The 13,811-nt window shown below is 40.8% G+C and overlaps 1 protein-coding gene across 1 annotated transcript in view; it reads right to left on the reverse strand.

Moving 5' to 3' along the window:
• Window positions 1–227: 227 nt before the first annotated feature.
• The window catches only part of PLPPR1 (phospholipid phosphatase related 1), a 139,074-nt gene continuing 125,490 nt past the window's right edge, over window positions 228–13,811 (reverse strand). The window contains exons 5-8 of the mRNA XM_067315511.1: window positions 13,394–13,644; window positions 6,106–6,282; window positions 3,815–3,946; window positions 228–1,731 (exon numbers count right to left, since the gene is read on the reverse strand). Of these exons, the coding sequence (XP_067171612.1) occupies window positions 1,699–1,731; window positions 3,815–3,946; window positions 6,106–6,282; window positions 13,394–13,644 (593 nt within the window). The 3' untranslated portion in view covers window positions 228–1,698. The remainder of the gene's footprint in view (window positions 1,732–3,814; window positions 3,947–6,105; window positions 6,283–13,393; window positions 13,645–13,811) is intronic.

Below are 13,811 nucleotides of genomic sequence, written 5' to 3' on the forward strand. Positions count from 1 at the left end.
GAATTTGGATCAAAGTTGTAGCGAGGAAACCAGACCTCCTAGTCACAGAAAGCCTGCATGGCCCAAGTCTGATTTTTATGTTTCTAAGAGTGAACCAGACATCAGCCGAGTCACAAGAAAATAACAACTCAGAAGAATCCCTGCAAGACAAGACACAGAGGCATCCCAAATATTCTGTTACACACAAATAACAGAGACCAGGCTACAGATTTTTTTTTTTTGGTGACAATTTTTTTTCATCTGTTTTGGAAAAAAATATACAAAAAAAGCCAAGAATAACCAACATGGAAATGTGAGGTAAACATTCCAGTAAAAGTACAGACAGAGGTTCCATTCTTTAAAGGAGACATACAGCAGTTATCACCATGCTAGAAGACTGAGGTGCAGGAAAATCCTAGAAACAGTGAAAAACCATGAAATGAAGCCTTTACCCCACTTCTAGCGATTGCAAATGGACTCCTGCTTGTGTGCCCCGCCCTCCAAAAATTCTCTCATTTTTATTCCTTAAACAATGTTGTTAAACTGTAAAATAGCAGTTTCGATATAAATTCTGTATGGTAGGATTTACAAAAAAGCAGACTGCTGCTACAGACTGCGCCAGGCTTGTTTTTGCAACTCATGAAAGCCCCTCAGGGAAAACAGTGTGTCCGTGCCAACGGTCAGGGCAGAACTGGCTTCCTTGCTACACGAGTCTGAATGCCAAGCTTTCCCACTCCACTGAAGAAGTGGTGTCACTTCTTCTTTGCACAAATGTTACTGGTTACCCCACAACTCTATGATGAAGTTATGAAACACTTAAAGCCCAGCCTCAGGTCCACAGCAATGGCTGTAAATCCCCATAGTCTATTCCTGAAGCCATATTAAATTTCACTGGGAGCTTTGGCTGGGCCATGTGGAGGAACTGAGATCTAAGGAGATGATATAGTCAGCTCACATGCTATCAGCTACTACTGTAAATTTTTACGTCCAATCTGTCTATATTGCAGACTGAGCATATTGTCTTAGTTATCCTTAATAACTAGCACAATTCTTCTACCCCAGATCAGGCTCTGATTCAGTAAGGTGCTTAAGGACATACTTCCAGTCCGTCAAGTAGTCTGGAAGTGGAACGGGTAATGGAAGTCCATGGTGCGAAGGAATGCTTAAGTAGCTCACTGAATCAACAATGGTTGTTTATCACTTGTTGATAACGTTATTCAGGCTGGATTCCTGCTCAGCATTATTTTAATCTGAATTAAACATATGCAATTACTTCAGATTTATGCTGAGCTTACTAGGATCAGAATCTGACCTACTGGTAGAAGCATTTCTTATGGTAAGAAAAGGTAAAAGTGAATTATTTTATTTCAAGGTATATAAATTCAAAAATGAAGAAAAAAAGAATCTGTGTACAAATATCACATAACAACATTAACAATTCCATAGATGTAGTTCCTCAGTGCACACTTTTAACAAGAAAAGTTTTTTTTTTTTGTTGTTTTTCTGTTTTGCTTTTAAATTCTGGCATAATAATATTAAAGCTGACAAAAAATCAGGGCAAGCTACATCACTTCCTCATACAAAAAATGTACAAAACATCAGCCTCTAACTAGACATAACATAATACTGGTCATCACAGTTTGACATTTATTAACTGTGTGTCTTGGAGTATTGTACTGGAGGGTAATAAAAAATATCTTCTGATGCCAATCTTCAAACTCAGGTTACTTCAGTCATCGAGGCAGAGTGATTCTACAAAGAGGAAAATGCAAACACATGAACATTTTTTACACATGTTGTCATTTACATATATTAGTGCATGAAGTGGATCAGAAAAATCTCCACAGTAAGTGCAGAGATACAAAATCTATTGCCTGATGAATGAAGGGCTTTAAAAGGAAGAAGTCACTGCAAATATAATTGAGGCTTATTCTGATCTCAGCAAAGAGGCTGACGTGGGAATGCTGAACTCAAGCCCTGCTTCTGAGCTATGAATGCCCATTAACATGCCTGAAAAACAAGGTGCCACCTTTTCTCCAGGGTCTTTCAAACCAGACTGGATTCTGCCCCCAAAGACACATCAGTGCAGGCTCAAAATTTCTCATGCAGTGGCAGGACTCATACCATCTATGAAGAGCCTGGAAGAACATGGTTTGGCTTTGTATGGTAAACTTCATGTGACATGGGCATGGGGCACAGTAGGTCCTACATAGTTTGACCCTTGGCAAATTACAGAGCTTGAAACCATACAGAGGTGGGGTAATAATGCCCAAACAAAGGCAGCCACAAATAAACTGCAATGCAGAAGTCCTCTTTGGGTTGAAACAGCCAGTGACAACCTGACTTTCTTGGAAGCCAGTGTCCAGGACCTCAGTGGCAGCACTGGGTCTTCCCAGGATCTTTCTGTATCTGTAGGATTTGTGTGGGTGCAAGGGAAAGTAAGAGAGCGCATGGACGCAGAAATCTACACAAGTAAGGATGCTGCATCCCCCATATCTGAGGAAACAGTAATGAGCAGCCACCACCACTGTTTTGTTTATAATAGCTTCAGAGTAAAAGCACATTTTTCTAGTCTGCTCCTAGAAGGTAGGTGTATGGTCATTTAGAGACTGATATACTGAATCAGAGAAAATTATCATGTTTTTTTATAGTGGACTCCAGCAGCTCGGGCCTGGCTTAATCCCTGCTCCTTACAGTCTGAAAACTATAAATAGCTGGCTAGACAAAATTTTTCTCACCATCCATGAATATTTTTACCAATTCAGTCCCTTTGTCATACAAAATGCAATTGGAATAGATAAAAAGGACTTAGTTTCTGGCCTGCAAGTCCACCACTAGAACAGTTCATGCACACAATTCTACAGAACTGGTTGAAAGTCTTCTAGCAAAACTTTTCATAATGAAAATTGACTTTTCAATTAAGCAAAATATTTCTAGTTGTTAGAAGCAGCATCTCTTCCATACATGGGTATATATATGTATGTATGTACATATATATTTCATTCTTATTTTCAGTCAATTCGTCCAAGGGTTTGATAAAATTCCCTGCTGACCCTGCCACACACCACACACTCAACAGCAGTGGCAAGCCACCTAAAAGATGAGGTAAAATTTAAAGCACAAATAAGTTACATCAGGGCCTTACAGAGAACTGATAAACTACAGCTTACGGTTCAAACTTTCTCCCTAGAAATTCTTGGCAGTTAGCATTTGCTTGTTTGTTTTGTGAGGACTGGGTAGGTTTCCGTTATTCCATTGGAAGTTAGTAGTTTATCAGTAACACCAAATTAAATGTTCCCACTAGCCTATTTCTTGCAAGCTTGAATTTTCTTGGCTTCTCTCCTAGCAACTTAGAAAACAGTGTATGATTTTGTCTTCTTATAGAAGATACTGAATGTACAATAAGAAACTAATTTCTATCATAATTTTTTAAACGGCATGTTTTTTCCTCTGGATTACAAATGTTAGTATTAATATTTATGGAAAGAAATCCCCAAAGCATCCCAAAGTGTAATTAGGCATAATTACCTATACTTTTCTCTCAGTTTTCTGTTCGTCTAAGCAAAAATTTGTTACCACAAAAGATATGCAGAGCCATGGTAGGTAAAATCCTGCTGCTTTAGCTGTGAACGTGTACAGGGGCAGAAAGTCTAGAGCGCTGGAGACGTTCAGGAATAAATATATTTAAACAGACTCACCCCTGATGCAAACTCGCTCTGGATTTAATGTTAGGGATGAAACCAGCCCCTTATGCAGTTATGCATACAACTAGTTTTTACTCTGCTGGAAGGGACAGTCTGCTTGGTGATGGCCTGGGTGAGTGGCTTTACAGTACCTGTGCACTCAGTGTCTCCAGTGGACTTTCCACTCTCGGAAAAGCCATTAGTGGCATTCCTCGCGGTTCTTCAGGCTTTGGTTTAGAAGGAGTTCCATGTGTGCCTTTAAAGTTATGCACAACACATATCCCCTACGTAATATAGAAAAAAGAAAAAAAAAAGAGCAAGGTCAGCATGTTCAGTCCCAGGAATTCACTGGAATTCCTGTCAGGTGTCTCAGGCATTCATTCCCACTTAGTAACTCAAAACTGCCCGTTTTTGCAAGGAACGTAACCTGAGGTTTTGGTTCAGCTCATCATCTGTCCCAGCCCTCAGCTACAGTGCATTTACTGACATAGCTGGGAGTGGTGCACTACCTTGGCAAATGGGTTTATCTGGCCTGTAACATGAGGTGATCAACCATTCTCAGTGTTAGGTCTTCTTCACATAGAGGAGGCTGCCACGGTGTCTACTTCATCCTCACAGAACTGTGGACTACCCTGTTGCTGCATTTCTGATGTTCCTTTGAGACCCTGACTGTCATTTCCAAACCATGGAACAGCACATTCAATGGCCAAATCTACCTCACATCTGGATGCATCTCCACATACTTGTAGCATGACCTCCGCGGTGTTTATCCCCTTCTCTAGGGCATGACCAGACTTACTGCACACGTGGTACCATCTGTGTGCATGCACAAGATGATGATAATAAGGCCGAACTCTGCACATCGCTGCTTGGGACTCAGGAACAGAGAGGAAAGAGGACGTATAGGAGCTGACACATCTACTGCCAGAGCAATTTCTGAAGCCAGCTCCTTGCTGGCTCTTTCTCTGTGCTGCTCTTCAGACCTGAGCAAGGAGCAGGCTGCAGCCTGGCTGAGTTTTGCTGGCAGCAGGCAGCTCCCAGCACCAAGCTCCCGGCAGACCTTTTCCACTCTGTGCAATCAATCAGCTTTGTGCTGCTTACAGGGCAGCAGAAGAGCTGCAGGGCCAAAATGGGCTTGTGAGCAGGCTGTCACTGCTGAAAACAGGTGCTGGGAGCGTATGAATTGTCCTGACCAGATGTATGGGTAAATTGCCTGTTATATTATACGGGCTAGATTTAAACTGCCTGTTCCAGTGGGAATCAGGCAAACAGTAATGTGCTTACATTAAAGCCAAGGAGATCCACATCAGAAGATGGGGGCATCTTTTTATTGAAAGGAAGCACTGGAATAGATGAGTGTGGAGGGCTTTTTTTTTTTTTTTTTTTTTTTAGTACAGAATAGAAAAAAAAAAATCAGTAACAGGACAATCTGGATATAAGAAATCTTTGAAAATTGACCCATCCTGAGTGCAGGGGATCTGGATAGACTGAGTGACCTCCTGAGGTTCCTCTCAGCCCTATTTCCACTATTTGATAAGGATGTCCTGTTGGAATCATACTATTTTGAACCTTTCCAAAGGTAAGGAAGCTGTGTACATGGATAAAGAAAGTGTTCATTGCTACACAGTGTATGGTTTTGCAGTATATTTTGACTAACTGGAGCCAGGCGGATTTCTCAGTAATAGTGAACTGGCCAGGAACTGCTTGGACTGCTGTGTGGGTAAACTCGCAGCCAGAGATTCCTTGCCAAAGCAAAACACAAAATCCACACAGCTAAGACAGGAGCAAGTAACATTCAAACTCCTGAGACAGATGCTGTACTTAGAGTCTGTGGGGAGGCCTTGGACGGCATGTTTTAATACGTCTGGTTGTCCTATGGGAAGGGGAATGATTTCGGCTCAGCTCCAGATGTTGTAAAGGGAGGTGGTTTTGTCTTCCAGGGAATGTGGCCTGACTTTCCTTTCTGTTGCATTTCCTTTGTGTCTGTGCAATCAAAATGGAGAACCAGGACCATTGCTTAGAATTTCAGACAACATCCTGTATCCTACATTTTTGCCCGATACCAGGCAGCCAGTGGGATTTTGCAATACCAGGATGGAGTAAGTCTCAAGTATACTCACTGTTGCATTAGTTCAAATCTACTTCATCGTTAGAACATTTTTCCAGGACAGGCCAAGGAAGAGCACTGTACAGTAATTAAAATAATCTTGAATTACATGTGGATATATGAATGTGATCATATTAGCCTTATTAATTAAAATCAGCCTGATTTCATATTAGGATTTTCTCTGATGATACATCCATTTAGATGGGGCTAGAATTAGTTCTTAGGAAATGGATTAATCAGCTGTGATAGGCAAGAAGAGAATAGTAAAAGAATTTTTGTTTGACCTGAGTTTTTTTTTTTTTTTAAAAACGAATGGGGAAAGAGTGATGAGCTTACCAGAAACAAAGCTACTGCACTCCCCAAGATGAAGCCTGCGATCACGTCTGAACAGTGGTTTCGATACTCGGAAACTCGATTTAGCCCAGTGAGGAATGCAGCACACAGGGTACCCAGACACAACACAGGTTTGGCTAGCCTGCTACTCTTTGTTTTTATTGTGCTTGTGATGTACATCTGAAACACAGGAAAAGCCACAAATGAAACAAAGCTCTGCCAGAAACCAATCTTTTTTCCATCCAGACATATGCTAAGTCAGCGAGGATGCAACAAAATCCACGGTTCATAGAAAAGCACTGAGAAATGAAAGAAGAGGTTTAAGTTAAGTCAGAGAATATTTTTAAAGAGAATAAAGTAGATACTGGAAAGTGGTGTTTCAGGATGTCCAATATCCAATCAACTGCATTTACATAGTGGAGTTTCTGATTTAATATGTATAGGCTCAGTTCCCTTGACTTCCTAAATTGTACAAATGCTTGCTCATATGCCACGAAACACGTACATGAACGTACATGACTGATTGTGGTGCAAAGTGAGTCGAGAACTGAAGTTTATATTCCTGCAAAATCTGGAATGCACATATGATAGAGTACCTAGCATCCATATAACTAGCTGTTCCAGTTTCTAAGCACAGTAAAGTTTAAAAAACAGATTCTTGATATTAAGAGAAATGACTACAGACATTTTCTCTGCAAGGTGAAAGGAAAGACAAAATATGAGAAAGATTTATTTAAAAAAAATTGATTCTGAAAATGTAATTACAAAGCAAAAAGTTTCACTGTGCTCAGAAAACTTGTTTAATATACTCCGCATAATTTTGCCAGTTTATTTATTTTTTATTTTAAATGCATTTGACAAAAAGAGTAAAATGTGTGGGGCAAAATTAGCAGCCAGTCACTAATTCCAGAGTGACAAAATGAGCATAATATAAAGCAAACAAAGACTAACGTCAAAGAAATACAATAAAATCCTTTTCAGCAAGGAAGTATGGACACCTGCATGAATTCCAAAGCTTTGGTAAGCAAAACAAATGCATCAAACCATACAGCATTTTTTGCCAAAAATGCCTCCAGCATGCACAGAGATGACATATTGCCTCCCATACATGAAACAGAATCAGAAGGACACATTTGGAAAATTCACTGAATATTTACTAATTAGCTGGTAAATGAACCTGACCCACATAGTGTAGATCTGAACTTGTTCTGCTGCAGAATGGAAGGATTTCAAGCCATGGAAGCAACTCTTTCAGTTTTTTAACATCAAAGATGCTCCCTTATTCATAAAGAAATGATATACTGCTGTTGGTATAAAAAAGGAAAATCACCAAAGCTGGGAATATTTCCATTCTTTGCCCTTTCTTCAGTGGTCAAAAGTCAAAAGATGGTTCTTGTAGTCTTCTGGACAAAAGGCTCCCTATAAACACTCCTCATTTCAATTCCATCTGTAATCACACCACTGTTGGGAATCCTGAAAGCACCATCTGGAGGTCACAAATCTCATCACCCCCTGGGAGGACCTCATTTCCAGGAAAGGGAAGTGCGTTGCCACAGGGGGTGCTGAATTCAGAGAGAGAGACTCTGCAGGGTGGTGGAGACCTGCGAGTCGCTTTCCTTCCTTGACAGTGTAACAGTTAAGGATACGGTGCTGGCTCATGCTGTCAGTCTTGGCCAAGAGTATAATGGCTTGGCTGGGGTGAGGCTGCCTCTAGATTTTCCTAAGCCAAAGGTGCTGCTGAGGGAAGTCTCCTAAGGCTTGGCTTGGCATTTGCATTTGTGACCATCACCATCCGATGACTTGCTGATGCTGGTGTTCAACCCTTTAATGAGGGCAGAAAGGCATACTCAGCACCCCATGAGCTAACTGGCAACCAGGGCAGATGAACATTTATTTTAGCATTTTATAAAGCCTGTCCCGCTCTTCATGAGCCATGTATACAAAGGCCACTGTGGGCTGGATGAAAGAAATGCTTTTTTGGATCAAGGCAAAAATGATGTCCTTTCTCAAGGTCACTGTCCATTGCCCTTCATGTATTCCTTTTTTCCACTGTATTGCACAGAGCAATTTGTTTTACTCCAGCTTTCTCATTGTCCTTACTCCTTTTCCCTTCTCCCTGGCTGGGCCAGCAAACCTCCCTACAGCTGGCTTTCCCCTCACTGGCTGGTGTTAAAAATGTCAGTCTTAAAAACTACTTCAATATGTAACTCTAGAAGAAGAAGGGAAGTGATGCAGCAGCAGCCTCCTGCAAGGGGAGGGGACCAGCCAGAGAAACTGACCAGGGAAGGCAGGTTTGACAGCCTCTTGACTTATACCTGGCAAAATTACACTTTCACCTGCATGGTGATGCAGTGTTAAGCTTATGACAGCTGAATTTGGCCCATGTGACTGAGAATACAAGCTTAATGAGGAAACACTTTCATCAGAATCACAGCATTTCTGTTCTAATCAGTGAATCAAGTTTTTCAGGATTACAGAACTTGAGTTGGAATGTTTTATTTTGGGGCAGAAGCACCCAGGCAGCTTCCACCTAACTAGTTCATTTTAAGATGGGAGTTATGCAACAGAGACTATGGGATGTGATCACGTGTGACAACAGGGAACCAAGCACTGTAACCCAGGGGCGTCATCTGGAGAAAATATAAATTGGCTATTAAAAAAAGGTCTTTGCCTGGGGAAACAAACTTTCTACCCTCAAAAGTGCTGCTGAGCATATCACTTTAAGGCAAATTCAGTTTATGGATTGGAATATTATAGTTTGTACCAGCACTGTGAATAGGACTAAGATATTTCAGAGGTTCCTGCTTGCCTTGTGTTGCCAAATTAATATCTAACTGCAGTACGTGCCTTGAAATGACAGCGAGCGATCGAGCACTAGGTGGCAATCTTTCCTCACTCTCTGCTGGTAGGTTGAGCTGCACCTGACTCTCAAAAAGTCGCTTTAAGGTTTTTCTATGGAAACAATAGGAAATAATATTACAGAAGTGAAGTGCCACTTTATGAATAATTACCACCCATCCTTTCACCGTATGTATTTCCTCTAGGAGAAGCCAATTCAAACAGGCAATAGGGAGCCGGATTGTTTTCCTATTCCGCACCAAAGCACTACTGCAGTTTACAACATCCAAGGGAAAATCATCAGCTCTTTAAAGTAACAACACAGCCCTGCTGAGACAGCTGCAAATTCTAGCTGCAGAGAACAAACCCATTAATGCTTGTTTTCTTAAAGGTATGAGGTGAAACTGCATGTTCAGGCTGCCCACATGAGAGAGCTCTCCGTATTATAAACGAGATGTGCCTAATTTGTTTGAAGTTTCATGTGTATTGGCAGAAAAATATAAACTTGTAGTAAAGAGGACATTTTTAGCAATGAGGTAATTAACCATGAGAACAGATTGCCAGGGGAAGTGATAGATTCTCCATCACTAGGAGGTTTTAAAACAAGACAGACTGTTTTCCCAGAAGATGTGCCCTAGCTCATCCATAAATTACAAGCTCCACTCAGAAATGTCTGGGTGAGAATCTCTATTCTGGTCAGACTTGCTGATCACTGTGTTTTGTTTTTTATTGCTTTAGTCCCTAAAGTCAAGGTGTTTTTGAAAATTCTCACGTCTTTGCTCCTTCACTTAAAAGCCTTGTTTAAGAGCCCAAAATCTCAGTGAAAAGCATTTATATTTGACTTCCTACACCCTGAAGATGTTTCTGAAAATTTGCCATAATATTATTTACATAGTAAATTTGTTTGCAAAATTGTAAGTGTTAAAAACAGTTATTTGATGTGTGGAAGAGGGGGAAGAAGTGAATATAAAAAGATATGAGGAAAACAGAATAAATCAAACATGAAAATAAATTGGGTATGATTTAATTATATAGATATCCTATTCAGTTTCTTTATTGTGCTCTTATCAGTACATTCAAGCAGTGTATTTAGCAATGTGTTGTGTGTGATAGTAGCATCCATGTGATGTGTAATTTCTCTCTTACCTTTTTCTGAGGCACAAAAGCATATATAGTCTAGAAATCTTTTGGTTTGTAAGTTTTAAATAGACATATATATATGTATGCATATATATTTACATATATTTATAATGTATGTTATATCAATGACAAGGAAGGTAGAGCGGAAGAACTCTGTATTACCCTTTGAGCAGAAGGTGAGGAGGTTTGTGATAGTTCATTTTTCTTGGAGAGTTCACAGTTTCAGAGCAGCACCAGAAAAATGTGTGACCTACAAGCTTTACAGACAGTCTTTTCCCTTACTGTAGGGGTTTCCACAGTAACAGAGAAACAGAGCCGTTGACAATAATCTTTGTTGTAGAACATGATGCAATCTCCTAGATGCTCACTGCAGAAGCCTAAGTGCTATGGCCTTGAACTTCATTGATTGTCTAGCGGATGTTAATGCAGAAATGGAGGGAAATGTCGGTGGGGTCACGGTGACCGGAGCTGCAGAAGGGATTGGCTGCAGTGTTCTCTGCTAGTCAGAATTTCCCAAATGTTGAAAGTTTAATGTCCATGTATATCGTATCCCTCTAATCTCGTTAATAAACAACCCAGGTGTAAATAATAGGAGCCAGGTCATGGTCCACTGCGATGTGGCAGAACCTCCTAGCCAGATGGAGGTGACGGAAAGCATTACTTGTGGGTGCTGCCAGGCAAGAGCTTAGCTGAGGAAGCCTAAAAATATTACCAAACTGTTAACTGAAGTGACTATTTGTAGCTTTCAATCACAGAGACCTTGTCATGACTGTAAAAGAGTTCTCCTTGCTTTCATTCCATATAATTTTGTCTTTTAGGGGAGTTGTTTGTTTTTGCCAGAAATGTTAATAAGTTCAGGAATATTTCTATAGTCTCATTTCCCCATGGAAAAAGCAATTATAAGCAGGTGCTTCTAACTGTAAAGAAGCCAATACTAAGAAAACAGTGACTGATATCTCTTCCTGCCCTGCCTCTGGGGGATTAATAAAACTATTAATTATCACTCTAATTTTGCTTTAAGTATGGAAGCTGGGTTGCTGCTTGGTTTTTCCTTCTGCTGCATTAGGCATACAAGATTCACAGATCTTGGCATGAAGAGATCACAAAACTGATGCTTTTGGTGCTCCACAGATTCTTTGGTGAGTGACAAGAAAAAGCCTAACTGATTGAATGTAAAATCCAGATAAAAATAAAAAAAAAACAACAACAAAAACACAAAGCCAAACCAATCACAGTGGGAGCACTGTCACTAGCTGAGCTAATGAACAAATCAGTACAGAGATATTTGCAGAGGATACTCTAGGGTCAGTGATGGGAGAGGACTCCCAAACCCCAACAGTGAGTTGAATGATGAAAGACAGTACCTATGCTGATTCCCTTTTCCTGCCTCCTCACGTTATGCCTTTTTTATTTTGCTTGCTATGTGGCTAAAATACAGCTTTATGCAAAGCACAGTTACTACTAACCAAATACCCTGTATTTTATGCTCAACAACTCACCCTATCATATATATTAGAATCAGCAAGATATTTCCCAAAGAACGGTATACAGCAAAATTATTAAGCAAAGTTGGACCTGAGCAGAGTAATACTGGATTTCTTGTATTATGCTCATGCTACTCCCACTGGCAGGTGGAGGAAAGACAAATGATAGCACCTTTAATGCTAGCGAGTGGAATGGAAATGGCCCGACGGTCACCCAAATGGCCTGGACTGTGTAAAATCTGTAGGATATAGCAGTCCTGCCTTAGCCCTTGAACATCATATGCACACCTCTACTATCTGCACATCTGCTGCAAAGGTTTGGCAGAAACTCCAGCTGTGTGGGAGAAGGGCTCGTCCCTCCCCATGTGCCATTCAATTCCCTCCAGTGCAGTGGAGTGAGCATCATGAGTACCCTTGAAAGACCAGGGCTCAGCAACGCTGAACGATGGGGGATTAGTTTCAAGAAAGGAAGACCAATATTCCCTTTCAGTCCTAGAAATCAGCCTGTTCAGAGAAGTCTTGTCTTCCCAGGAATCAAGGGAAGCTGGGTAGGAGAAGTCCGTGAAAGGATGTTACTAATGCCATTGCTTCAAGGTTAGAGCAAAACCAGGACCAAGACTGACCTTGGAGCAGCTGTCTAAGAGGTCATCATGATGTAAACACCTACTACACAATGTTCAGTTTATTGGGAGCTGCTTTTCACACATGGGTTTTTATTGTTTGGAGGTAATGCCCACAAAATTTTATGGGCTTTCCAAACACTTCCCAACAAACCCTGATTAAAGGACTTAACAGTTTACATCTCTGCCATAATTCACATGAAATTCAATGTAAACAGGCAGTAAATAAAACAGCAGTGGGGTGGCATCTCCATTTCATAGTAATAATATGGAGCTTTATTCATCTGCTACCAAGGTGAGTGTAAAATATTCAGAAAATTAAAGACAGGGGTCATTAATAAGTTTAAGGCCATTCTCAAATCCTGATGACTTACAGCTAGACTTTGCCACTCTTGTTTTAGGCTATCAGGGGAAAATCCCTAGTCAGCTCGCAGTCAAATCAGAACTTGGATCTTAATGGCAACACCACCGAGGTCTTCTAGGTGACCTGGGTCAGCATGCTCTTGTGAGCCAGCTTCTCGGGTCACTTTTCAAATCATCACATGAACTTTAGCCAGAGAACACAACAGGGCAGCCGATATGTTTCAAGAGACTTTTAAAGAGAGATAATTTCTTTCCTGACAGGATTGCAGTATTGCCTTTCTCAAGATGTCAACTGGGGATCCATTTCTCTCTATATTATGTCATGGAAACTCTGGCAGTGACTTTTATTCAAACCTTCTTTGCATGAGGAATTCAGGTCCCAAATAAGAGAAGCAAAATTCAGCCCAGTTCAGCCTCCTGTTGAAATGGTACAACTTATATTTTATGTGTTCAACAATCCATGGCAACTGAACAACAAGAGAAATAGAAAAGATCCAGGAGCTATGCAAGCATTAACTTCATTTTAATGTTGTGGAGACAGGGGAACGAAGGGGAAAAGGTCACGTTTACTCCACGGCCCCAGAGAAAATCAGCAGCAAAGACAAGATCTCATGCCTCCACATCACATAATGACCCAAAAGCAATGAGAATTGGATTTGCTTACACTAGGACTGTTAAAACAGAGAGAGAGAAGGCAATTTCCCCCCATGGATAAACAAGGGAGAAAGAAAACACACATATAACAATCTTTTCTTTCTTCAAAAAGTCACTCTAAGAAAACAAGCCCCACCTGGATGCAGAGACAGAAACCTCTCGTACAAGCTAGCAATCATCACTGGCACTCACCGTGGCATATAAAGCTGAGTAGATGCTCAGAGCAGCATGTTTGGATGGAAAGGATCTCCTGGCCTTCTCAATCACCTCCACATCCCCAGTGCAGATGTCCCCATTGTTTATGAACTGGTGATGGGCCCGGCAGTCATTTCGTGTGTAGTTGGGCTTACATACAGTCAGGAAGTAAGGAGATAAGTTCCCAGTCACAACCTGGCCAGCATTTACAAATATGTCAGTGGCAAAAAGTCCAAATGCAAAAACTCCTGTAAGGAAAGGTTAAAAATAATTATTATTCAAAGATGTTTAAAATATTCTTGGTACTTGAAAGGAAGAGAAATAATGAGAGGCAATGAACCAAACCCTGCAGTAACTACCCAGAAAAATCCCCTACTAACATAAGCCAGAGTCCTGCTTCAAAGGCCTGATATGG

This window comes from Apteryx mantelli, chromosome Z (genome assembly GCF_036417845.1).
Source record: "Apteryx mantelli isolate bAptMan1 chromosome Z, bAptMan1.hap1, whole genome shotgun sequence".
NCBI lineage: Eukaryota > Metazoa > Chordata > Aves > Apterygiformes > Apterygidae > Apteryx > Apteryx mantelli.